The sequence below is a fragment of the Phymastichus coffea genome, unplaced genomic scaffold (assembly GCF_024137745.1).
Source record: "Phymastichus coffea isolate CEN01 unplaced genomic scaffold, Cenicafe_Pcof_1.1 PCOF00124, whole genome shotgun sequence".
Classification (NCBI taxonomy): Eukaryota; Metazoa; Arthropoda; class Insecta; order Hymenoptera; family Eulophidae; genus Phymastichus; species Phymastichus coffea.
Window position 1 is genome coordinate 133,091 of NW_026706935.1, and position 25,647 is coordinate 158,737.

Genomic DNA, 25,647 nt, shown 5'->3' on the forward strand with positions numbered 1-25,647 from the left:
AAAACTATCACAAACGTTATTTTGTGTTTATTTTCTTACGTTACTGGATGATGTAAACATTGTATACATGTTCTTTAAGGTAAATCGTTTTCCGAGTATTTACACTATCTAAAATCGTACTCATTCTTGAAATTTTTTTTACAAATTCAAAAATATATAACCGATTTGTATATTTTCTGCAACAAATTCAACTTAGTCGCACGCTAATTGTATACTTCTATTTATAAAAAATTATAAACATCGTGGATTCAAGTTATTAATTCATACATCATTCAGTTGCTACTATCTCATTTCTATAAAACATTTAAATTAGAAGGAAAAAGCTTCGGAGGAAAATTAAAAGAAAATTATTAAAACTAGAATGTCAACATATCTTTCCACTCATGAAAAATAAGATAATATAATAGAATTGCAGAGAGTTAAATTGAAATATTTCGTGACATTGAACGTTGAATAGTTCATATTTTTTTAAGTTAATTTTTAATATGTGCATTATTTGAGAGAACACTTTACAGCATTGTAATTCAAACGTATTTTGGGAAAACATGTATAATTCATCAAAACAGTACTTTTCAAGCAGTAAGTCTTGTATAAGCATTCATAATGTTTAAAAAAAGTGTTTTTTTTCTCGAACAACTGATCTATTAAACGTTTAACATATGTCATTTTCTATGCTAATTAATTTGTACAGGTCCTTTTTAAAAACTATTTAAAATGGGTTTAAATACATTCAGTTTGCCTGGTTATCATCCGAACTTCTTTGTCTTCTATACAACGCAATATTGGTGTCAGTATAGTCCATAATACGCCTTTGACGTTGTCTGATATATTGCTGCTGCTTGTGATATATCTTGAAGGCTCCTTTAATTGTTATGAATGCTACTCCACCCTAGAAAAAAAATATTTACCACTAAAAATATCAAACATTATCTTATATTTGTATTAGATGAATTAAGTTCTCAATTTACCAGTAAAGTTCTTTGGAAATTTGAGTTTATGCTATAGAAAAATATTCTTCCGCAAATAGTTGCAATCGTAGGTAGTAACAGAGCTCCACATAAAACTCGCGTGGCTGATACTGGGTCACTCATTGGGGGAACGTCTTGGGACCTTGCCCCTTCATCTTCAGAACAACTAAATAATCAAGAACAAAGTTATCATAAACTTATCAACATAACAAACATTTTTAAAGTATCATAATACACACCGGCACTTAAGGAACCGCTTTAAAATTGGAACTTTACATGCATGCCTCCTGAACAAGTTGAGAGCTTGATCTTCCCAGTCAAGCATTTTGCCAAGTACGAGAATGATCGGAATCGTTGGCAATCCAACGAGTAGTACCAGCGGGTCAGCTTGTTCCATCATCGATAGACCGTCCTTGTGTCCAATTACTTGCATCACCGTCACCGCACCGTAGGTAACAGCTGTCCAGTATACACAGCCAACCACGATGCCTGCTGCTATCAGTGGACAAGCTCGGAAGATCAGACCATCTATCGTGTCGAGTATTACTACCAAGGGGCCTGTTAATTACAATATAATTATTATACACAATTTTCGTCTTGTGAGAATTCAGAAAACTTTACTCACCCATATTTGGGTATACAATAATATATTCAGTGTTACATTGTGGGCATGCAACATGAGCACCTGCTCTGCCTTTCTGTTTCTCATCCACCCAACGTTGAATACAACGTTGATGAACCCACTTGGCTGTTCCACGGCAATGACAAGGTTTGACCCATGGAGCTGTTGCATCATCCTCATCAGTTGCAAAGCATACCCAACAATATCTTTTGCTGATATACAATAAAATATGTTGAGATAAGATCATTCATTTAATAACTTACAAACTGATAATTACATACTCTTCATCGGAGCTTAACTGGGGAATGCTTGCTGTAGTTTGATTGGGAGATGAAGCTCCATCTGTCACATCTGACGAAAGTTCTGGATCTGTCACATCAGATATTGAATTTCTTATAAGGTCATCTGAAATGAATGGTACATTCACATAATATATTTTTTTACTTTAATTGAAAATAAAATGAGATAGTAAATTTATTATACCAATTGTAGAGTCATTTGTAGTATCATCTTGTCTAAAGTTTGAACTCAGTCTCCTAAAAGTCTGTTCTAAACTTGATAGTCGACTAACATTCGGATGTGATGTACCAGCTTCTATTCGGACAAGTCTTCCTTGATGGTCTAAACCATAAGAAGTATGTGGCACACTGTTGTTAGACATTCTTTTGTTGATATCACTACTATATCATTATCCACTGAAATAATAAAAATAAGCAAATATAATTATTGATTAAAAGATTTTATCTAAAAATACACGTTCATGTAGAATCAAGATAGGTTATTGCTTTTCATTTGTATAACTATGATGATTTAATTTGCTAAAGAAACCAATTAAATTAAAAATATACACCATTCTCATAAAAAAGAAGCATATTAAAAAACGTGTAAGTAGGTTTAAAAAAATTTGAATTTCAATGAGACTGATGTAAGAAATAAAAGCATAAGTGTTGGACAATTAGAGATGATCTATTTATTCTGAAGACTTTACATTACTTGTACTTATTATTCAAATAGATCGTAAGTAATATAATAACTCTATAGAAAAAAACGCTTTATAATGTGAAATATATTAAAGTAACTTTATTCATAAAAAACACTACGCGACATATTGAAAGTATATAAAATCATCTTCAGGAGAATTCATGACAAAGATTTCAAAAACTTATATGGATAATTGGAAAAGAAAGTCAATACAACTTGACCCAAAATTTGCATGTAGAATTAAAAGCAAATATATACATCAGACGTTAACAAAAGGTCAACATTTGATCTCTAAAGTGTATCAGACTACATACAGCGCTTGACCAAACTAAAGAAAAGTGACCAACGGTGTACTTCAGTCTATACATTCGTGGCCAAATCAGTATCTATCTCCGTGATAGCCACAAATGTATAGACTGAAGTGCACCGCTGGCCACTTTTCCTTAGCTCGGCCAAGCGCTGCCTACATAGATCATGCGATTAACGAAAAATAAAGGCACAGTGGCAGAAAAATTGAGGTCAACAAAGGATTTTTAGTACGACAAAAAAAAGAACTGAAACACGGATAAAGTAATGATACGTTTAGCATCTGTAGACAAGTATTAATCTCGAGACTAAAATACTTGCCTCTTTTTCATGGAAAGACCAATGTCTTGCATCCGTGCTAAACCAGTGATGAAGGTTAGAAAAGACTTTTTGCGCCAGCGGGTCGATCTTTTTACGACAGTGTTTTGATATTTACAGTAACGTTGTCGACATTCTCTATCAACGTTCACGATTACAACGGCGCACCTACATTAACACATACGTATACGGAGTATGTTTGTATAGGTATGTACACTAACCCCAGGGGGCGAGGAATGAGGATTCTCCTCTCCTCGGAGAGGGGATGCAGGAATGCTAACTTCACTCAGTGCGCGAATTTTCAAAAATACCATATAGCAGACGACATATACGGAAAGTAGTCGAGTTTGATTTTTGGAGGTTTGTTAATATATGGTAACGTCATATTTTAACAAATAATTCTGAGAAATAATAAAAATAGGTTTACGAAGCGCCGATGTAATTGAAAGACTTTTACCGATGTTAGAAGAATATTTTTTGAAGTAGTTAGAAAAATCAAGATCTAATAAACATTTAATAATAGAATAGATTATTTTTAATTTTTATAGGAAAAAAACTCGTACGACAATACGAATCGGCAAGTTTCAAGATTGGTCAGATCACTTCTCAAATTACCTTCTTATTATAAATGTCACACTGCATTCCCTGTCAAAAACAGATATTTTATCCTATTTATTGAACTCAATTTATTATACATTTTCAGGTTGATTAATAGCTAAATTCAAGAATTCAATTCCTTGTGCATTTTTATGCAGCAATTCAGTTGAATTTAGTTTCTTGAGATGATGTCAAATTTCTATCTTATATTTATTACTTGCATGGATATAATGTCTCTGAAGGTACATATTTATTTTTGGAAGATGGAGTAAATTTAAGAATTGATCTATTTAATTCTATACTATAATTTTTTAGAATGATATGAACCTATGTATTGAATAGCACAAAAGACCACCAAAATACCTGCAGAATTTTTAGAATGCCAATGTGAATTTTCAATAAAATAGAATCAAGAAAACAAACTTACAGCAGTATGAAAATGTATAACCACCCAATGATTGACTACTACAATTAGCCATTGAGCATTCTTATTTAAATTTTTAATAATAAAGATAAACATATTAAAATGAAACTGTAATATGAGAAGAAAAGAAAGGCATCATATTCACTCAAGTACGTAAGATATAAAAACCTTGAATTATAATTTATTACAGAGCTATAACGTTTTTACTATAAAATTAGTGATTTTCAAAATTTTTTTCATTAATATTCAGATGGAAGATAAATTCTTATATTAAAATTATTCTCATAGGTAAAGTGAAAAAGAATTAGAAACGGTCAATTTGAAAATAATTTTATTTGTACAAAATCACCATATTTTATATACCATTCAAACATTTTAACTTTCTAAGTCATTGGATATCATTGTATTCTGGATCATTGGCAAAACGAATTGGCGAGTTTTAGGCTTATACCCACCTATTCTACTTATAATAGCGTCTTCTAATTCAACGTCCCTCAATTCATCTGTATCTATGTTATACAGCTCTTTCATTAATTCTATATCAGAAAATTCATAAAGTCTATCTATTGGTATCCTTTCTCCCTTTATACTGCTTAAAATATAGCGGGTTACAGCCTCTTTCTCCTCTGAAGTATATATTATAATAATTAAAACATCCCTTGTATCATCAGAAACTCCAAAATTTTGTATTCCTTCCAAAATATTTTTAGAGGCTGATAAATAATAAATGATTTCTGTATTCAAATTTCTTGTGAACATTAGTCCATTCATTTGATTTAATACTGCTCTATCTACAGCAGTAGAGACGTGGAGAGGTTCAAGCACCAAGTTAGCTTTCACAATACAGCATGAAAGTTCTTTGCTTACAAGTTTTCTGTGTATTTCTGGCATATTATCAACATTTCTATATAAGTAAATACTGACCTCTGTGCTGAATATATCCAGCACTTTACAATGAAAACCATCAGATAATTCCAATCCCTGCACATTTAATATTCGTTAATTATAAATTGTGATAAATAAATCTTAAGTAATAAGAATAAAGTATAACTTTTAGTTAGAATAAACAAATCAAAACAAATGGTAAACTCACCATTTCATTATCAAAATGGTTAGATAATTGCAGTTCCTGCATGTTTACTATTTTTTTAATTATAAAATCTGATAAATAAATTTTGATAAATCTTGAATAATGCGTATAAAGTATAACTTTTAGTTAAAATAAACAAATCAAAATAAATGTGTCCGATCGTCAGGCTTCAATTTAGAATTATGATGATCAATGTATGTATGTGCACGTTTCAGCTTTCTTTTTCGTTCTATTAAATAGCAGTTCACCGGCGTATCAGCCTTGTATTCACTATTCACTAAGGTTTTCCTACCGATGCGAAGACAGCCCGACACAAATAACATTTTAGAAAAAAAAATGATCACATCTCACGTATGTCTAATTGTACTTCTCGAAAAAATAATTATTTGTTATTGTACCATTATATTTCTCATAAAAAATAAGAAATATCCTTATCGATATTTCACCTCCTATTTATTCATGTAAAAGACATAATTAAGCAAAAATAAATTCCCAGAAAAATTGTACCTTCTGTAGTCTAAATTGTACCATCAGTACAATTCCATAAATTTGTTTCTAAAAGAAATAATAGGACAATTACAAATTACCACTATTTGTTACATCTTACAAGGATGTCATGCGGAAATGCACTTTGCGCAGGCGTAGAGCTTTAAACAGCGGAAAAATTTTGAAACCAACAATATTACATACATAAATTTATATAAATTCAATTGATGATTTAGTATAGAAATAATTTAACTTGTCAGACAAAATAATTTTCTTTCATCTAACTAATTATTTTTATATTATAAACCTCGAAAATCATTGACAAAGAGAAAGATAACAGCTGCACCGATTTGATTTCATGCTAATGCTTACTTTATCCAGATATAGCAATTTAAGGACAACTGTACCTCATTCATCGAACATCCAACTTAATTGTACCGCAATTAGTTTTTCAAACAATTAATTTTTTGCTTACTATTTATCAATTATTAATGAAGAATTTTCGATGCAGATTCGAGGTTAGGTACGTTGCGCCGACGCCGTCGGAAGCGGGGAAATTCAAAATATTGCAGGTGGAGAACTTTCAATCTGTTGAATTTTCGTTCAAGTATAGATATTTGGAAATAACGTTGATAGAACCACTCGCGGGCACAGTTTATTCAAATTGTATCGATCATTATCATATTATATCTCCCGAAAATCAGTGGCAAAGAGAAAGATAACAGCTGCACCGATTTGATTTCATGCTAATGCTTACTTTTTCCAGATATAGCAATTTAAAGACAACTGTACCTGGGAGAGGGAGAGGGAGAGGGAGAGGGCGAGGGAGAGGGAGAGGGAGAGGGAGAGAGAGAGGGAGAGAGAGAGAAAAGGCGAGATAGAAATATGTACATACATTGATTCTGCACGAACGGTTTAAATTTGACTGCTGAAATCAAAGTAAATGCAGATTCAAAATTTATCAATTATCTATCTATGTCTCTTTTTTTGTTATACAAATAATCAAGAGTGAAATCTCTGTTGATAATTTCGAAATTTGTATTTACTTTGTCTTCAGCAGTCAAGTTCAAAACATTCGTGTAGAATGCATTATACGGGTGAGTGTAAAAACATACATGCATTGTGCGACTAAAGGAACTCAACAGGAAGTTAACGAAAATCGACCGAAAAAAATTATAGAAAAACTGCGCGTGCTTAACAAAGATAGTAAAAGTTATTTATAACTCCGCGCAATTTCATTTTCATTGATAAAAAAATTATCAAAGTTGATCACTCACAGATCATTGATAACTGTATCTGCGTGAAGTTTTAATAAAGTTTTTAGAGAAATAAACCCGTTCAATCGTTAGCAAAGATCTCGCGCAGTTTTTCTACCCAATCAACATATTATTATAACCATCCGTTAAAGAATAAATATTATTTCTCACTACAGTCATATACATATATATAATTTAAGAGTGTGCCTTACAATAATAAAAGTGTACAGATCTATGTTACCATCTGATCTGTTTGGTGCATATGTATATGGAGTAATATATATCGAGTAGACAGGGTGTTACGTATATTACACTCTGTTATAAATTATAGTTTTTTAAAGGATAAAGGAACTCAGCGGGAAATCGACGAAAATAGATAAAAGAAAATTACAGAAAAACTGCGCTTGATTAACAAAGATAGCAAAAAGGATCAATAACTCCGCGCAATTTCATTTTCATTGATAAAAAAATTATCAAAGTTGACCACTCACAGATCATCGATAATTGTATCTGCGTGACGTTATAATTCAGTTTATGCAAAAACAAACTTGACAAATCGTTAGCAAAAATCTCGCGCAGTTTTTCTACATAATTCTTTTTACAAATATCAATGCCGTTTGTTAAGAAATAATTAATTTTTGTTCAAGCGTTCTAATAATCTATAGGTTGTGTTATATGTACGGCTTGCCTAGTGACTTTTACTATTGGTACTTGTTAAATTACTATGAGTGAACACAATCTCATAAACACAGTACAGATACCGTCTGCAGATGAGTAGAGACCTGAGCTTAAAAAGTGCTGAGAAATGCTATTAGTTTTTCATTATTTTTTATCTTAAAAAGAATTATTACCAATTCCTATTCAATATTCATTGGGTCGATTATATGTACTTTTATAAATAAACATTAGTTCTTTTTAAGATAAAAAATAATGAAAAACTAATAGCATTTCTCAGCACTTTTTAAGCTCAGGTCTCTACTCATCAGCAGACGGTATCTGTACTGTATTTATGAGATTGTGTTCACTCATAGTAATTTAACAAGTACCAATAGTAAAAGTCACTAGGCAAGCCGTACATATAACACAACCTATAGATTATTAGAACGCTTGAACAAAAATTAATTATTTCTTAACAAACGGCATTGATATTTGTAAAAAGAATTATGTAGAAAAACTGCGCGAGATTTTTGCTAACGATTTGTCAAGTTTGTTTTTGCATAAACTGAATTATAACGTCACGCAGATACAATTATCGATGATCTGTGAGTGGTCAACTTTGATAATTTTTTTATCAATGAAAATGAAATTGCGCGGAGTTATTGATCCTTTTTGCTATCTTTGTTAATCAAGCGCAGTTTTTCTGTAATTTTCTTTTATCTATTTTCGTCGATTTCCCGCTGAGTTCCTTTATCCTTTTTTAAATATTTTATGAAGAAATTAAACAGATGTAATAATTTTAAACGTTTGAAATTATTAGTTTTCTATTTGATTTTTCTGTCGAAATAAATAAACAGAGTGCAATTAATTTGATTGCTGTATTATAAATCAGAGATCTGTGGAATGACTGTCGCTGGGTTTCATATAGTTCGTGCTTTAAATGATCGCTTCATTAGCAATTTTTTTATGTATTCCATAGTAAACTTGAATAAAATGCAATGAAAATAAAATATTTATGGAAGCAATATTACGTCAAAAATATAGTTGAAACAAGATATCTTGTTTAGAGCGTTATCTACAAGAGAATGAATTGAAAGAAAACTCTAAATGTATATACTATGCTTTCTTATAAAACATTCTATTATTATTTACATAACTAATTGAAAAACATTTGTAAAAATATTCCGATTGTCAGAATTCTGTTTTACATAGAATATTTAACAATTATCAACAATTGATTTATTTTTTCTTAAATTTCTTCAGTTCATGTTGCTGCATAGCAGCATCACCAAAGATCTCCTTGACTTTACGTTTACGTTCAGCATCACTTGCAATCTGCTGTTTGATTTTCACTTTAGATAAAAAGGCATTATCCCTGCGTATTTCACGAATTGCACTTTTTTTCTCTTTCTTTATTTTGTTATACAACTTTGATATCTCAACTTGTTCCTTAGGCATTCGTGGATGCTTTCTACCTTCATACCTGAAAATCATATTTAGTATTAATTTCAAAAATATAAAGAAATGTCTCAATATTACTAATTTTTTCATTGAATACTTACACAACTTCTATTCGAGGCTCATACAGTTTCAAAGCTTTTGGTTTCTTTTGAGCAGCTGCAAGAGGCTCAAGTTTCTTTACCTTTAGTTGTTCTAAATCACTAATAAATACATTTACCAAGTCTTGAATATTTTTTGGAAACCGTTTGATAGAACCATGCTTAAGTAAATTGTAAATTGGTTTGAAAATGGAAAATGCTGCCTCAAGTTCACTACAATTTTTTTGAAATTCGCTCAACAGCTTTATAGCTGTAACAAAGGTCCTCAATCTAAATTCATCGTCAATATCCTCTTCAAATAAATCTTTTGCTTGCATTTTAATGTTTACAAGATCAATATCTGATTTTTTATGGTTTTCTTCAAGAAGTAGAATATTACTTATACCACCAACTGATTTGAATGGTGGAATGACTTTGATAACTTTAGAAAATGACTTAGGTAATGATACATAAATGATACCTCGCAGAAAATTAATTATGGCTGGAGACCATCTTTTACTTAATGCATTATACTATACAAAAATTTAATAAATAGTTAATAATTTTTGAATAATTAGAATTAATTGAAATAATGATAAATCAAAAAACTATACCTCAAGAATAAGTGAACTAACAAAAAGACCCTTCGAAATGTCAGTTTTCTTTCTAACTTTACATCTCAATAAAATTTGAGACATAAAAACTAAACATGGCGTTACAATTGGATGCCTAAAATCTGATGTTGGATATAAAATTGATACTAACTTGAATAGACTGAGCTGAAACAAAAATAAAAAATTATTAATATGTTGCTTGTAAGATATATAAAATACTCAAATAGTAATTCATATATACTTACTGTATTCAAATCAGGATACATTTTTTGGTTTTCTTCAAATTTAGTGTGCTTTTCATTTAAAGTGTCATGCATACATTTTTTAGTCTCTACAGGATATACATGAGCTAAATCATAAAAATGAGGGCACAGTCTACCAAAAATTTCAAAATACTTGACTACATCTTCTGAGCTATTAATAGAAGCTTGTTTATCTATATATTGTAACATGTAAGAAAACAAATTTAGTACATTTTCTTTGTTCTTATCAACTATTCTATAGTGACCATTATTTAAAATGGTTTTTACAACATCTGCTTCATTTGTAATACTTTTAATTTCTATATCTTTTATTTTATTTGGTTCACAAAACTCTTTAAGCTTATTATCAGTATCTTCTGGTTGTTCTATTGTTTGTTTTGACTCTTGATCTTTTACATTATTAGAACTAATAGATTTTGTCTTCTGTTTTATTGGTAATGTTTCCTCCTCACTTTCTGATTCAGAGACTTTTAAATCAGATAAGTCATCTTCTGATTCACTGTCTGCATTTTCTTCGTCCAACTTTCCATTTATTTGTTTTTCTCCATTCTCTACTTCATTATCACTTTCTACATCAGCACTGCTTTCCTCACCATCATTCTCTTCATCTTCATCTTTTTCATCCTCACTTTTTTTAACATCTTCATTTTCTTCATTATCTTTCAAATCTAATCCATTAGATTCAGATCCTTCCTCATTGTCAGACGCTTCTTTAATTTCTTCTATGTGAAAGTCATCTAAATCATCAGCTGATCTATGATTGCTTTTGTCAGCTTCATCAGAGAATCCCTGCATTCTAGTTAAACGAGCTTGTTCTAATTTCTCTAACTTCTCTTTTTCTTCCTTGGCAATCACTTCCTCTGATTTTAACTTATCAGTAGGATTGCCTCTAGCTTCAAACTTGAGTTGTCTCATAGCAATATCGTAGTCATCAACTTTTGTTTTTACATCTACTTCCTCATTTTTTTTGTTAGATGATGATATGAGTGGCAATAAATCTCGCCATTCTGTATCCAACTTTTCTGTCAAGTCTTCTGTCTGCTCTTTTAATTTTTGCCTCTCGGCTTTACGTTTCTTTGATTCAACTATTAACTCATGTATTAGATCTTTTCTAGACATTTCTGAATCAGGCTTAGATAGAAGTCCACCACCAAAATGAGCATCTTCAACAAATTTTTTGTCTAATTTCCCTGACTTATTATCATTACCATCATAATCTTCTTCATCACTCCTTGGATCGTCATATTTTTCAATGTCTATCAAAGATTGACCTCTGTGTGTCAATACTTCATCATCATTGAGATTAAAAATATCTTTCTTCTTATGTCCTTTGATTCTTTCTGCTGCAAATCTTGCTATAGCCTTATCTTCTTCCGACATATGTATATTTTTCTCTCCTATTCGTTTGTCCAATAACATATTGTCTTTGTGTCTAACTTTGTATTCCATAAGTAAAGTATTTTTACGTTTTGAAATTGCTTTTGTCCTTGCGACACCAGGTAATCCTCTGTCAGCTTTACTCTTTCTGCCAAGTACTTTCTGTTTATCTCTATTTATATGCACTTCAAAAGGTGAGAAAGTCTTTTTAACCATTTGGAGTTTTCTTTTCTTAGCATAAGTGTCAGCCAAATTTGCTTTCTTATTCTTTGTTTTTGCCATTGTCTTGAGTCTTGCTGCTTTAAAAAAGTAAAAAAACTATTTCTTAATAATATTAAACATAAATATATATTTTCAAATAACATTCATAGTTTAATGTCAAATTTTTATATCTTAACAACATAATAAACAATATAAAATGATTATTGTACAATGTTAGCACTAGGAAAATATAACCTAAAAAGTAGTTTATTGAGTGATATTTCACTTCCTTCACTTACACTTGAGCCCCAGTAAATTTTCAACAATATTAATAAAACGTAATTTGAATAACAAGAGTCATATGTCCATATGTATTATTTTAAAATTAATATTTTTTAATCTACTCAACTATTTATTTACAACGCACGTGTATTACTGTAGTATTACTATTACTACTACAATACAACACACTATACCAATACGCTCAATGCTTAGCTACTACCAATGCGAAAACAGCCCGACACAAATAACATTTTATAAAAAAAAATGATCACATCTCACGTATGTATAATTGTACTTCTCGAAAAAATAATTATTTGTTATTCTACCATTATATTTCTCATAAAAAATAAAAAATATCGTTATCGATAATTCACCTCCTATTTATTCGCATAAAAGACATAATTAATCAAAAATAAATTCACAGAAAAATTGTACCTTCTGTAGTCTAAATTGTACCATCAGTACAATTCTATAAATTTGTTTCTAAAAGAAATAATAGGACAATTACAAAGCTCTACGCCTGCGCAAAGTGCATTTCCGGATGACATCCTTGTAAGTTGTAACAATTTGTGGTAATTTGTAATTGTCCTATTATTTCTTTTAGAAACAAATTTATAGAATTGTACTGATGGTACAATTTAGACTACAGAAGGTACAATTTTTCTGTGAATTTATTTTTGCTTAATTATGTCTTTTATGTGAATAAATAGGAATTGAATTATCGATAACGATATTTTTTATTTTTTATGAGAAATATAATGGTACAATAACAAATAATTATTTTTTCGAGAAGTACAATTAGACATACGTGAGATGTGATCATTTTTTTTTTATAAAATGTTATTTGTGTCGGGCTGTTTTCGCATCGGTCTACTACTTCCAAGTTCCAAGCATAAAGATTATATATATACATATATATATATACAGTCTCCATGCTTATAAGTTACTATAGTATACCGACTTCAACGATTACAGCTATATATAATATTCGTATCATCGATCGTTATACCAATTATAGACTACGCCACTAACGGATACGTACACATGCACATGCGCGCACACACACACACACACACACACACACACACACACACACACACACACACACACATATATATATATATATATATATATATATATATATATATATATATGATAAGGAGCTATGACTGGCTTTGACAGACGTTTGGCGAATTATTCCTTTACTTTGACATTTATCAATACCATAATATTTTAACTTTTGTATGGATAACGCTATTATTATCGTTCTTACGATTATTTTTCAAAGTAATAAATATGTGTAACGTTATAATTGTGGTAACGCGAAAATGCTTAATACAATAATTATATTATTTCTTTATTCATAAATAAAAACATCATTATTAACATATATTTATAACAATTCCACACGCAGAAATAAATGAGATATAATTGTGTTTGGATTATGATTTATTTTGTATGCAGTTTCAGTTTTAGCACTTCAACGTCGACCTTTGGATCATCTTGAAGGCCTGGTTGCGCGGAGCCTCTATCCCCCGATTTGGCGTCGACCACAGTTTGGGCGCCTGCAAGGCAACCACCAGCAGGAGTCAAGGTAGCTGCACCCTCCGTTCCATCGGCTGGCGAATGATGGAGTCGCTGCCGTGAAAAGCGGTTGAAGCGGTCGGATGCAGCTGCAGTGATTTTGGACTTGCGTTTGCAGGGCAAGGTCCCTTCCAGACGATCAATCGAAAGCGATGTATAGCTACGATTTTGAAAGTAACGGGGTGGATGACGGTTTGAAACGAGGATAAAATGGCGGAAAACTGGTCGAGAAGCACGAAAGTAAGGGTATAGTTTGGCTCTGCGCGCGCACTATACTGCGTGGCCGACGTCCGTCATTCGAGATTCATCGGAATTGGAATCTCGCGGTGAACCTCCAACATTTCAGCCAAGACCCGGAGGGCGGGAATGTCCAAGAACTGAATGATGGTTATCGTAAGGAAATCCACTGCTTGGTTATTTCCGCGGAAGTTGGTTGAGACGATGAGCCTGAACATAGGATAGGCCGCGTTTTCATATCTCACGTACTTGAGGGCAAGCCCGGTGCTCATGGTCAGATCGTTGACGTACAGGGGATAATTCGTCTCGCTTATTCTCTCCTGTAAGTTAATCATCTTCGTGTGGAAATTCAATGTGCGCGCGTAGATTCTCATCTGGTGCATACTGTAATTCAGCAGTTGTACGAACGTCAACTCATCTGTCAAGTGCACACGTTGAGAGAGAATCACCTTGCAACTCTCGTAATAGTCATGATCCACCTCCAGCCTACGCATCTCGTTCGGGAGGTTGCAGTTCAGCAGCCGCTCGGCGGTTTGTCCGTGGCCGCTCAGGCTCATCTTGGCCAGTTCGCTGAGCACCAGATACATCTTCTCTTTGTCGCCGTTGCGAACGACCATGTCGATGACCGTCTCCGTGTTCGAGCCCTCAAGCTGAGCTTTGTGGAACAGCAGCATCTCGATGCACTCGACTTGATGGGATGCGCGTCTCCTCCGTTCATCCGTCAGCACGATGGCCAAAGCCGCGAGGCCGAGTTCCCTGTCTAAGACGTTCGGATTGGCGCCGCGCTCCAGCAGCAGTTTCATTACGTCGGGGTATCCGTTTGACGCAGCTATGGTCAGCGGCCACTTGCCGTAGCAGTCGCTTATGTTGATGCTCGCGCCGTTGTTCAACAGATGCTCGACCAACGGCGCGTCCTCGCACATGACTGCCGCGAACAGCGCGGTTCTGTTGCAGACCGTTCGGTTATTGACGGACGCGCCTTCCTCCAGCACTCTGTACACGAGTTGCCGGTTTTCCCGCATGCAGGCGAGGTAGTACAGTGGCACTTCGGCCTCCTTGAAGCGTCTAATGTTCATCTCCACGAAAATCTCTTGTTTGACTTTCAGACGATAAAGGATCGTAGAGATAATGTCGTAGTGGTACAAGGCCTGGTCGAAGGCTAACCGCAGCGCGCTGACTGAGTTTATGTCTTTTACAAACACATTTGCCCCGCTGTTCAGCAGAAGTAATGCCGACTGGGTGCTTTTCATCTCTAGCGCTATTATCAGTGGGGTTTGTCGCAGGATCACGGTCTGGGATTCGATGTCGCTTCCGCGCCTTATCAGCTCTCTAGCGATATGATGTTGATCGAACAGAACAGCGTAGTGAAGTAGCGTGCCCCAGTCGTCGCACTTTCTGCAGGAGTGATCGTTTACTGCGCCTATCACCAAGTCATATTGACCGTACGAGATGCAGTCGAGCAGGTACTTGTTGAATCGATGCGGCAGATGCCTGTCTGCATCGGCTCTGTTGACTGCCAGCATGATGCATTATCCGAAAGCGTGATTTTTATGATTTACACTCCACGCGCGTGCAACGAATAATCAAATAAAATTTGCCGTCGAGGAAGACATAGCAGACCTAATCGCTATTGAAGCCGCCTAATATTCCAGGGAGAACTTGGCAGACCGAACCCGACAATCGTCCTGAACTTTCGGTAGATCTGCGCTCGATCGAATCACTGACCCTTACTACGAACACTGGCCCGTCGCTCGTCACAGGCCCGGAATATTATTGGCAATACGCTCGAAGTCTGGGCGTTTCAAACTCACAACACTCGCGAACGTGCTTACCAGCTGCTCGCACGGTAAACAGTCAACAGGATATACACCGAGGATGTCTCGAGTCAACTTTCATTAAGGGGGCGAGCTGCTATTAAACAGCGAAAATTATAAGTTTTCTTCACTGTAGCCAAAAATCGTTCTAATGAAGTACTAGTCGTCATGAACGTTTTTTATCTTGAAGCTCTTGGTAAACGCTTTCATTTTCTTCTTTTTACGTCTCAAAATCACATTTAGGTGCCTTTCAATGTTCCCTTAGCTTATTTTTAAAACAAAAGGATGTTTACCACACTTTTCTGGGCGTTAGAGCGAACGAAAATTATTTCCACAGGTCTTCTTTTCTTCCTTTGGTATTTCAGGACAAGTGAGAGATTTTTCGAAATAGTCAAAATCTTTTTTGGACTTTATTATATTCATTAATGCAAGCACAGAGTTTGCAAGGCAAAAGTCAATCCTCAACTGCAGTAAAAAAACGCTGTCTCCGATCTGTAAAATGTATGCAATAGCCTATATTATAATGCTTATATCAATAAAGGTTGTGATTTTACAGACGTTTATAGTCCCGAAATACAATGCCTCTGTGTTGTTCTTGAATTTTACACTTGTATCTGTATCAATCGGTATTGTGCAAGCACACAATGTACATATATTATTTTAGTCTATGACGTTTACTCGTTTTAATTGTTCTGAATGCGCTCTATTCACGAAGCTTATCAAGAATTGTCAAAAAATAATGAAATTACATTTATCTCAGCTGGATTGACGACATCAAGCTTGTTACTACAAGTTCATACATTCTGATAAATGTTAGAGTCTGATTACTGGTCAATGTTTGCAAGTATTTTTGTACGATGAATCTTTGCTCGAAATGTACATTAATTCTTTCCATGTCGTAAAATACATGTGTTATAATAAACAGTCTCAAGGGGACCAGAAATTTTACTAGCAAAACGTCAAAGAAATGAAATCTGTACGTGTTGAATGTATTTTCTCGGGGGGATGGCCTTTAAAATCGAAAAACAATAATTTTCGAAAACGATCATTTTTATGCTTCATTTTTTTAAGTTACAGTTTTCCTGAAACTATTAGTTCTCAAAATGACTATAACTTTCATGGATATCGGAAAATACCGGCCTCGTAGAAAGTTGTCAACAACAAACTCATTAAATATTGCCTTCCGTCATATTTATTAATGAAGGTATAAATAAGAAAATGCGTCGACTCGGAATAAGTCAGTTAGGTTATCCTACTTATTTTCGGAACAAATTATCAGTGATCTTCAAGAATGAAGCTCCTTCTGCCTTGCATCTTCTTGATCGTACTGATAACTCTGAGAGCGACGGCAATAAGTAATGGAAATAATAATTTATTGCTCCATCAAATATCAGAATTTTTCATTTATCTAGGCGACCGGGTTCGTTTCGTACCTGCGCGATTTACTTCTATACAAATTTTAAAGTTTTGTTTATTTAACATAATGCTTTTTTAATAATACTTATTGAAAGATAAGAGCCTACTAAACATGTAAACTTACTACAGAAAACTTGATTGAAAAATAATTGACCCAAGGTATTCTGCGTAAAATATTTCTAAGAAATAAATAAATATTCGAAAGAATTATGTCCAAGATTCTGTCAATTATTAAAAAAATTATCATACGTTCGATTATGAGGCATAGAGTATTTTAATAATTATTCGTTTGTAAATATTTCTGTATAAAGGTGTAATGTTAGATAATTTTTAATTTTTTAAGAAAATAGCATTTCAGTTTTCGTATTCAATAGAAAAGCATTATATTGATTAAACCAAAATTAATCAAAATTCAAATCGTATGTGCGAAAAATTAGACCTTATATCATTAGATTGTTTGATGTAGGGTGCTCAGTAGTTTAACGAATTTTGAAAATTGTCATTCGGAGAAAACGTGAATTGTGGAAAAAGTACGCAAGATCTACGTACTAGATCTACTTTTGATACGAATTGGTAATGACGTGAAAATGAAAAATTCACTTTAAAGCCTTTTTTGATATTTTCACACGTAAATTTGCAAGTAAGTGTCGCATTTGTCGGTCGCCAATTTTCCGATAAATTTAGGGAACTTTTTTAAATACATAAAATACAGATTATAAAGAGTCGCAGCCACTGATTCTTTTACTTGATTTCACCAGAGATAATGTCAAATACCGTACCGTTGAGCGTTACGCCTGGCACAGGCATCGTTAATTATTTCTACGAACGCACACTGTCTTGAAATCCACACATATCGCTCATCTATCGATCACTTAGTGCACGTGCACATAGCAACACGGATATAGGCGTTGTGCAAGTGTTTTGAACCACAGTGCCATATGTAATATTTTGTTAATATTGTCTTTAGTGCAGTTTAAAATAGCTTTACTTTTAGATGGTACAACATTTTTAAACAATTCTTTTCCTATTTTGAGAAAATTTTATCTCAACTTTTATTTGGTAATGCTATAAAAACTTATTATTTAGTTTAACGAGGTATATACGGCCGTGTATTATGCTGGTTTTGATAAACGCAGCAATAGCCATATGATTAATAATAATATCATATTTCCGTATAGTAATATACCTATACTTAAAAACCGCGTATTAGACCTAATGGCACTGACTTCTTATACAGTTTCTTGTGTAAAAATTGTCGATATTTTTGAGACTTGTTAGTTATCGTCACTCAGGACGGAGTACGGATGCACATCAGACGTTAATGATTGTTAATTTATGTTGACAGCTATGTGCAACGGGAATCACAAATGCGTTGGAAGTTGTGGCGACAAAGCGAACATTTGCAGAAGGCTTGCCCTGGGGGTGTACGTTTGTGCTTGTTAATAATGGAAGAACCCGGCAGCGAAGAGAAATGTCTGCGAGCATTTGTGATATTTGTGTAATTGCAATCTCAAAACCGAATAAAAGCGTTTAAGAAATCCGCAATCAATCAACGTCTCTTATATATATGTGTCTTATGCTTACCAAGCATCTTACAACGTACGATGAAATTATTCAAAGTGAATACGCAGTAAATTAACATTTACAAGATATTTTGCATGATTCATTTTAGTAGAAGTTGAATTTATATGGCCACTAATCACGCATCTATGAACACTGAATTTACTTTTATATATGTACAAAGTATACCCTGAAAGCTTCTTAATAAGAAGACTTGACTAAATTAGATACAAAATGATTTTCTTTTGTAACGAGATCTTCTTGGCTTAAGAGGAAAGTGTTATTACAGAAGAGATTATTTCGCATCAAAAGCTTTTACTTAAAATTAATTTATTTTGGGTACGCGAGGCCAGTCTTTCCGCGTACTAACATACATTTTATTTTACGACTTAAACAGGTGTAATTACTTTAATCTTGTATTAAAATTTATACAACGTGTAAGATAAGAACGTTCGTAACTAAGTAGGTAATAAAGTTCGTTTTTAATACTGCACAAATTATAGTATTATCCTGAAACGTGGGTGTACTGATAAAAGAAAATTGTTACACAAGTTCGCTTTTAACTGTTTGGCGAGCAGTGAGTATTCGTGGATTTTTGGAAGAACGCATGGTTGAATAAATGAAACAATGGCTACATGAAAATAATTTAATAGCACAATGTACAACATTGAAATACATGCTCATGAAATAAAGTCTTTTGTCTTTAAAGCTGTATTTGGTGCGACTCCTCAGATAAGAAATCATTTTTTGATAAGTGATGAAACAAATCGAAAACTAATGTCACGCTGCTATTCGCTGGTGTTATTGCAAAACTCTGATCTCTCGATCGGCTGGTTTGAACGTAAGTCACAAGGCAACATATTTTCTTATGGATCATTTCAACAAAGTTTTAACAAAATCATCCAATCAACCAAAAACATCGGAAGAACGATTCAAATGAAAGTTGGTTATGAAAAGAACGCTACCTTGTAATTCGAAATCGATTAACTCATATGCAATAATGGCTATTTCGTATACTAACGCTGCACGTAATTATATAAAAGTCTGTCATTGAATTGAATACAAAGAAAACTTATCATCGCTTCAAAATTAACAATATATCTATAACTACAAGTAATATGTAACCATCACCGTGCAAAAATATCTGAGTTGGCGTTCTATACTTTCGGATTAAACAAAATGAAGGATGCCGAAACAACGCTTATGTTATTGGGATTTGCAGGTGTGTTTCTCGAAGATTTTGTAAATCCGGATATTGATAAACACTTATAAGTCTGTTATACATGGAAAATCACTGGTCAAATGTATATTATGAATTTAATAGAACTGTATATATGCAAACGTAATAACGCTTACAATCTTTGCTATCTTTGTCTGCTTTCTCTCATTGTCTCTCTGTCTCTCTACCTACTAATATATTTGTCTATTCTGTTCTTTCTTTCTCACGTGAGTGATTACAACTATATTCGCGTTCATCGCAATATACAACGCTTTCGAATAGCAACGGTGTTTACCATTATGTTTTGAATCTAATTTATATTTTTGTATATATTAAGCAGTCTCAATCGATCGATTCATTACGGCTACAGTTGAGTATATATCTGAATTATTTACAAGAATTTTACATTATGACGCTACATATTGTTCTATTTGTATAGCGCAGCGAGACGTAACTTTATATTAAACTTACATTTTCATTAAGTGGATTCATTTCAAGCTATATATGCAATTCGGTGATGTATATTCACACGATCGATTATTTTGCTGAAAATTAGCACATCTCTTGTTGATAAAAAACATCCGTGGCAACTTTTTAGTCGACAAGTAAATCTTTTTTTTTTCAAATTGTGAACACTTAAAAACATCTGCTTTTTTAAATGCCACACGGTAATGGCTATAGCTATCGCATCAAACTTTTCTTCAAAATGATCGTAATAACATTAATTTTACGAATATAATGATTATGAAAGAATAAATTTGTTTATAAAAAAATTGATAAACTATGTACTTATACTAAAAAAACTTAAACAAAGTTTTCAATTGTTTTTTTTTTATTTATTTCACGAGACATACACATAAATTTAGTGTTGTAATTTTAAATAAAATACCAATACGCGTATCTGATTGAAATGAACAAATACATATTTGATTTGATATTATTTCCAGACGTACACAGCCATATTTACAGCAGTAACATCTAATATTTATGTGTAGCATTTTACAATTATATAATTTCAACAAAATTATGTATATACTATAACCTGGCACCATTAGAATAAACTCGGAATATTAAAAGTCATCATGAGTTCAAATTCATTTCCTTTCGTAATCCGTTATTTTGATAAAAAATGTTCCATTATTCTTTTAACGTGTTGAATGTTGGCTCAAGCTAAATTTTAAGTTAATGTTTCAAGTCGTTTTTTAGAGTTCGCAAATTCTACATATATACTTGTTCTTGGAATATCACAAATCGATCAACGACGGTGCATGGGAAAGAGAGGATTTCGCTTTTCTATCAAGGCATGTAGTACATATGTCATATGTACATATATCTATTCGCAAATAGTATCAATCAATGAGCAATCAATTTCCCACGGAAATTATTAATTATTGTCGGTTTTTTATGATCATGCACGCGGAGACTGTCGATAGTTTTCTTAACACTCAATGAAATGTTAGTAATAAAGTCTTATTATCCGGTACTTCGAATAGTCAAATCTTTTTGTAGATTACAGGAGAAAGGTCACCGATGAAATTCTAAACTTTATTTAAAAAAATCTAGTTTTTCAATAATTTTTCTAACCTATGCATGCAGATATTTGTTATTCCGTAAGAAATATCCAACAAAATTGTTAAGCGCAGAAAATAATTTTCCCAACTACGATGAATTTTACTAATGGATTCAATATATTTTTCAGAAAAGTGCCACATATGTCTGTGGGTCTTTGGTTAATTTGTATCTTTGAGGGGTCTTTCTCGCATTCATTCTTTCATTGTAATACTCATTTTTTTTCGTATATTTTCACGAAATCAGACAAAATGAACTGCAGCTCATGTACTTTAAAAGAGAATAGTTTGGAAGCCAAGTACTGCATAGTTTTTATTATATTACAAAACAAACACAAAAACTGAAATTACTTATTCTTTCGATAAAAAAAAAAGAAACCGTTTAAAATATTCCAATAAAATCTCAAATAAATATTGCTTTACTTTTAGAAAAATATTTGACGTTTGAAGAAGTAATCATCTACTAGGTGTTTCTTTTCCATCGGAAGAATTTGATTTATCCTTTAAGTTTTCAACCACGTCTTGAAAAAAATGTTGAGCTCTAAAGATTTTTATAAGGTCGAGATGAAATGTCACCATTACACTAAATAAATGCTACATAAATTCATCCCGAAGTAAATATGCTTCGGTACTATTTAGAGAATGTGATCACGTCACATAAATGAAGTATGTCTTTGCGGTTCAAGTAGCTAATAACTTTATAGGCAATATCGCGATGCAGATCGATGCACAGCCCCATCATAGCCGTGACTGCGAGCGCAGCTTTCCTCAGCAACGTTGCCTCGTTCAACACTCCGGAAAGCTTTCTTCGCAGAGCATTCGAGTAGTAGGTTTCGAAGTGGGAAAGATCGCGCATCGCGCTGCTCCAAGCCGATACGAACTGGCGATCGCGGGCGCGCGCTACGACCGCCTCGTCCGGCTCGCACAGCAGCTGGAACAAGGTGACCGTGCCGCAGACACGGAGGCCCTTCATCGCGTCCAGCTGCGCGGCGCACAGCTCGAAGTAGCCGCTGGTCCGCGGCCTCGACTCGACGAGGCGGCGAGTGGACTCGGCCAGGGCCGCGGGCTCGACGGCGCCGAGCAGCGCCAAGTGGGCGACCACGACCTTGTCGGGCTCGCGAAGCTCGGCGTCGCCGCGGCTCTCGCCGAAGAAGGTCTGCACGCCGGCGGCGCCGTGTCGCAGCAGCAGCTCGACGATGCTCGCGACGCGGCTCTCCTCGCTGCGGTCCGCCGCGGAGAGGATCATCGCGTGCGACAGGGGCCCGGCCCGCAGAGCCGTGCGATCGGGCAGGTTCGCGTCGGCGCCGTGTCGCAGGAAGAACTCGACCTTCTCGGGGCACTTGGCGATCACGGCCTCGATCAGAGGCGTGAGCGCGTCGATGCGCTCGTTCGGGTCGAAGGGCAGCGCGAGCTCGTCGAGGAGCTCGAGCACGCGCGCGTCCCCGTTGTGGATGAGCATGCTGAGCAGCGACTTGCCCCTGCGGAGGCACGAGCCGACGTCGACGCCGCTCTCGAAGACGGCGCGCACGGTGGCGCGCTTGCCGTAGACCAGGAGCCGCTCGAGCTCGGTGAAGCCGCCGCGGGCGTGTCGCGCGGCCAGCCGCCTCGAGTACTTGAGGAAGCAGCCGAGCACGCGGGAGCCCTCGTCGACGTCCTCGAACGCGGGCGCGCCGCCGGCGCGGTAGGTGTAGCCGCGCAGCGGCGAGCAGCCGTCCCGGTCCAGCGCGTCGATGTCGGCCCCGTAGTCCATCAGCGCGTCGGCGTTGTCGAAGCGCGCCAGGAGGACGGCGCAGTGGAGGGCGGTGCGCTCGCGCTCGGGCTCGCGCAGGTCCACGGGGTAGCGGTTCTCCAGCAGGAAGCGGGCGATCGGCGCGCCGCCGGCCGCCGCCATCGCGAACTTGAGCAGGTCGCTCGCCTCGAACGCGCGGCGAGCCGTGAGCGCGCCCCGCGCGAAGTCGGCGTCGAGCCGGTCGAACAGCAGCTTCGCGGCCAGGCGCGCGCTGCGGCCCTGCTGCGGCGCCCGGCCTGGCCCCGGCAGGCACAGGTGGAAGGCCAGCTGCAGGCTGCTCGCCCCGTCGCAGTCGGCGGCGTAGATGTCGGCGTGGCTGCCCACGAGGACCTCGATGGTCTTCGCGTCGCCGGCCTTCACCGCCAGCATCAGCGGCCGGATGCCACGGTGGTCTCGGGCGTTCGCGTCGCATCCCGCCTCGATCAGGCGCTGCGTCATCTCCGCGTTGCCGCAGCGAACCGAGTAGTGGAGCAGGGTCGAGCCGGCATTGTCGCTCAGCTCGCCGGGGTTCTCCAGCTGCCGGAGCAGCGACGTGGCCTCTTCGTTCTGCTCCTTTCTCAGGCAGCTCAAGAATCGGTGCTGAGGGCACGTGCAGTCTTTGCCAAGGCACATCTGCAATTACAGGGATTCCTTTCAAGCGGCAAGCATTTTTATGGCTGGCTGTCGCGGGGCTGCGAGCCACGAGTGAGCGCGCTCGAAGGGCTCGAATGCAATAAGGGGCGGCTTTGGCGCCATTCGCTTGGTCCGAGCGCTGAGCCCCTTATTGTATCCGACCCTTCGATTCATATCGAATTCTAGTGGGTGTCCGCTATTGAATTTCATATCAACAAGTTAAATGGAACAATTAACTCGGAGGTACAGTTTGAATTCGACCAAAGCGTAGGGCATAACGAAATTCAATTTTTAACCAGAAATTTCATACTGACGATTTCGGGACATTTTTCTTACCAGCTGCAAAACCTTGCTCGACGTGAACTCGATTTTTTATGTCACTGAATATAACAACTAATTAATTTGTGAAATAAAATAACAACGTCACTTTGTAATATACATTAGAATCATGTGACAGTGATAAAGATTTTTAAAAATCTACACTCAGCTGATTAGAGTGATAACATCGCGACCGAGTAAAATTAAATGAAATTTAACAATGGATAGAGAATGAGCTGCTCGATTGTAAACGTTCACAGCAATTTCGACAATTTACTTCTGTTGTCTAATGGTTTGGAGAAAAAAAAGTCACTTGAAATGCATCAATTTTCAGGTGAAACTTGAAAAATAATTCGCTGTATTATAAACCTTATAGCTCTTTACAATGTTTTATCTCTTTCAAGTATTTCAATAATAGCGATCGCACAACGTTTTTTAATAAGTAACATAGGGAGATGACAACTTTGTAAATGACTTTCTTTGAAGTTGTATTAAAACACAAATCCTTGGAAGGAACCTACTTATAGGCTTGACTATTTCACACCGTAGAAAATGGAGTACATTGTTACACCAAAACGTCTCTCGAACTAATAGGTGGATCATAATTTGAGTAGTATTAAATTCTTTAGTTCGAAATCGAAAGTTAGGATACTTTTAAATGCGAAAAATAAATGTTCTTACATAAATTTTTGATCGAAAAATTGGCTTATGAGTTTATTATAGCTTCAGATTTTCAATGGTTCACATAACCCTTTTCAAGAATATTTTTTTCCAAACTAAAGAATTTTATTTCGACTCGCTATTGGCATACGATTCGAATGATGTTATAGGCCTTACAAATACGCACTCACGTCAATAAATGTACTATATCCCTGCAGAAATAAGAAAAAAAGGCTGGCAGATGAAGGTGTTTCAAGCGTTTTCAATCGTCGTGCAAAAAGAAAGTCACTCACCAAGTTCAAACCCATGGACGCGGAGGGTGTGGTCGCGCTTGATGGGGCAAATTGTTCAGAGGTGCATTGCGCTTACCAGCATGGTCGAATCGATGGTGGATCCACGATTTGCTGACGAAAGAAAAAGCAAACAAAGGATACAAAACGAAGATGCACTCGAGATTTTATTGATTTCCGTGCAGATATCGACTTGGCCGGATCAAAGACTAATCCGCTCCGCGAGCCACGACACGACTTTCCCATCCCTTCCTCTCGCTCACCCTGTACACACCGTCCACGCTACAGCATCGTACGTAGAACGTCTGCGCATGCAGCGTTGCAGAGCGAGCACTGCTTATCCGAGGAGGCGAATAAATGTTCGCAAACGATGCACTAAATGTCGAGCGTTTCAATTACGCTTAAACACTTTCATACTTTCTTTACCGAAATAATATAGTTGAGTTGTATATATACGGGAAGACGGAACATTGCCGGGCATTATAATTGCAACATCGTTTGAATTAGCGTGTTGCCTATGCGACGTGTGTATAGTTTTTTCACGCTCCGCTGTGCGGTTAACGGCTCGTCCCAAAAGTAATTACAAATTAATTTAAAATT

The 25,647-nt window shown here is 35.8% G+C and overlaps 5 protein-coding genes and 1 long non-coding RNA gene across 7 annotated transcripts; 1 reads left to right on the top strand and 5 right to left on the bottom strand.

Annotated features, from left to right (window-relative positions):
• LOC131671317 (E3 ubiquitin-protein ligase MARCHF5-like) lies at positions 1 to 3,374 on the bottom strand. Its single transcript, XM_058947667.1, has 7 exons — positions 3,199 to 3,374; positions 2,074 to 2,285; positions 1,872 to 1,995; positions 1,594 to 1,802; positions 1,223 to 1,526; positions 969 to 1,134; positions 1 to 889 (listed from the first exon to the last, which is right to left on the bottom strand). The coding sequence occupies exons 2-7, from the start codon at positions 2,249 to 2,251 to the stop codon at positions 731 to 733; spliced, it is 1,140 nt and encodes a 379-aa protein (XP_058803650.1). The 5' UTR covers positions 2,252 to 2,285; positions 3,199 to 3,374; the 3' UTR covers positions 1 to 730.
• On the top strand, positions 3,276 to 4,468 carry LOC131671319 (uncharacterized). The gene is made up of 3 exons (XR_009302525.1): positions 3,276 to 3,402; positions 3,899 to 4,034; positions 4,108 to 4,468. It is a non-coding gene; the product is annotated as an uncharacterized LOC131671319 (long non-coding RNA).
• Positions 4,469 to 4,530: 62 nt separating this feature from the next.
• Positions 4,531 to 5,612, bottom strand: LOC131671318 (EKC/KEOPS complex subunit Tprkb-like). The gene is made up of 2 exons (XM_058947668.1): positions 5,310 to 5,612; positions 4,531 to 5,197 (listed from the first exon to the last, which is right to left on the bottom strand). Exons 1-2 carry the CDS (start codon positions 5,349 to 5,351, stop codon positions 4,592 to 4,594), a joined length of 648 nt encoding a protein of 215 aa, XP_058803651.1. The 5' UTR covers positions 5,352 to 5,612; the 3' UTR covers positions 4,531 to 4,591.
• A 3,221-nt stretch (positions 5,613 to 8,833) lies between these two features.
• LOC131671327 (nucleolar protein 14 homolog) lies at positions 8,834 to 12,136 on the bottom strand. Of its 2 annotated transcripts, none has more exons than XM_058947678.1 (5): positions 11,998 to 12,136; positions 10,103 to 11,793; positions 9,858 to 10,022; positions 9,268 to 9,776; positions 8,834 to 9,188 (listed from the first exon to the last, which is right to left on the bottom strand). In XM_058947678.1, the coding sequence occupies exons 2-5, from the start codon at positions 11,777 to 11,779 to the stop codon at positions 8,945 to 8,947; spliced, it is 2,595 nt and encodes an 864-aa protein (XP_058803661.1). In that variant the 5' UTR covers positions 11,780 to 11,793; positions 11,998 to 12,136; the 3' UTR covers positions 8,834 to 8,944. The 2 variants fall into 2 exon arrangements, with proteins under 2 accessions (XP_058803661.1, XP_058803660.1); XM_058947677.1 differs by having other exon boundaries at positions 10,103 to 11,796.
• Positions 12,137 to 13,315: 1,179 nt separating this feature from the next.
• On the bottom strand, positions 13,316 to 15,665 carry LOC131671325 (serine/threonine-protein phosphatase 6 regulatory ankyrin repeat subunit A-like). The gene has a single exon (XM_058947675.1). It carries the CDS (start codon positions 15,322 to 15,324, stop codon positions 13,858 to 13,860), a length of 1,467 nt encoding a protein of 488 aa, XP_058803658.1. The 5' UTR covers positions 15,325 to 15,665; the 3' UTR covers positions 13,316 to 13,857.
• Positions 15,666 to 22,009: 6,344 nt separating this feature from the next.
• On the bottom strand, positions 22,010 to 25,517 carry LOC131671356 (ankyrin-3-like). The gene is made up of 2 exons (XM_058947718.1): positions 25,127 to 25,517; positions 22,010 to 23,779 (listed from the first exon to the last, which is right to left on the bottom strand). The coding sequence occupies exons 1-2, from the start codon at positions 25,130 to 25,132 to the stop codon at positions 22,010 to 22,012; spliced, it is 1,776 nt and encodes a 591-aa protein (XP_058803701.1). The 5' UTR covers positions 25,133 to 25,517.
• Positions 25,518 to 25,647: the final 130 nt, after the last annotated feature.

What these genes read in the sequence shown, in the direction of transcription:
- LOC131671317 (XM_058947667.1), bottom strand. Translation starts at nt 2,251, where the DNA reads ATGTCTAACAACAGTGTGCCACATACTTCTTATGGTTTAGACCATCAA. An exon ending in TACAAATGACTCTACAATTG is followed by an intron (nt 1,996 to 2,073) that starts GTATAATAAATT and finishes CATTCATTTCAG; the next exon opens with ATGACCTTATAAGAAATTCA. An exon ending in AAAGTTCCAATTTTAAAGCG is followed by an intron (nt 1,135 to 1,222) that starts GTTCCTTAAGTG and finishes TTGATTATTTAG; the next exon opens with TTGTTCTGAAGATGAAGGGG.
- LOC131671325 (XM_058947675.1), bottom strand. Translation starts at nt 15,324, where the DNA reads ATGCTGGCAGTCAACAGAGCCGATGCAGACAGGCATCTGCCGCATCGA.
- LOC131671318 (XM_058947668.1), bottom strand. Translation starts at nt 5,351, where the DNA reads ATGCAGGAACTGCAATTATCTAACCATTTTGATAATGAAATG. An exon ending in ACCATTTTGATAATGAAATG is followed by an intron (nt 5,198 to 5,309) that starts GTGAGTTTACCA and finishes TTAAATGTGCAG; the next exon opens with GGATTGGAATTATCTGATGG.
- LOC131671327 (XM_058947678.1), bottom strand. Translation starts at nt 11,779, where the DNA reads ATGGCAAAAACAAAGAATAAGAAAGCAAATTTGGCTGACACTTATGCT. An exon ending in TGTATCCTGATTTGAATACA is followed by an intron (nt 10,023 to 10,102) that starts GTAAGTATATAT and finishes TTTTTGTTTCAG; the next exon opens with CTCAGTCTATTCAAGTTAGT. An exon ending in GAGCCTCGAATAGAAGTTGT is followed by an intron (nt 9,189 to 9,267) that starts GTAAGTATTCAA and finishes TATGATTTTCAG; the next exon opens with GTATGAAGGTAGAAAGCATC.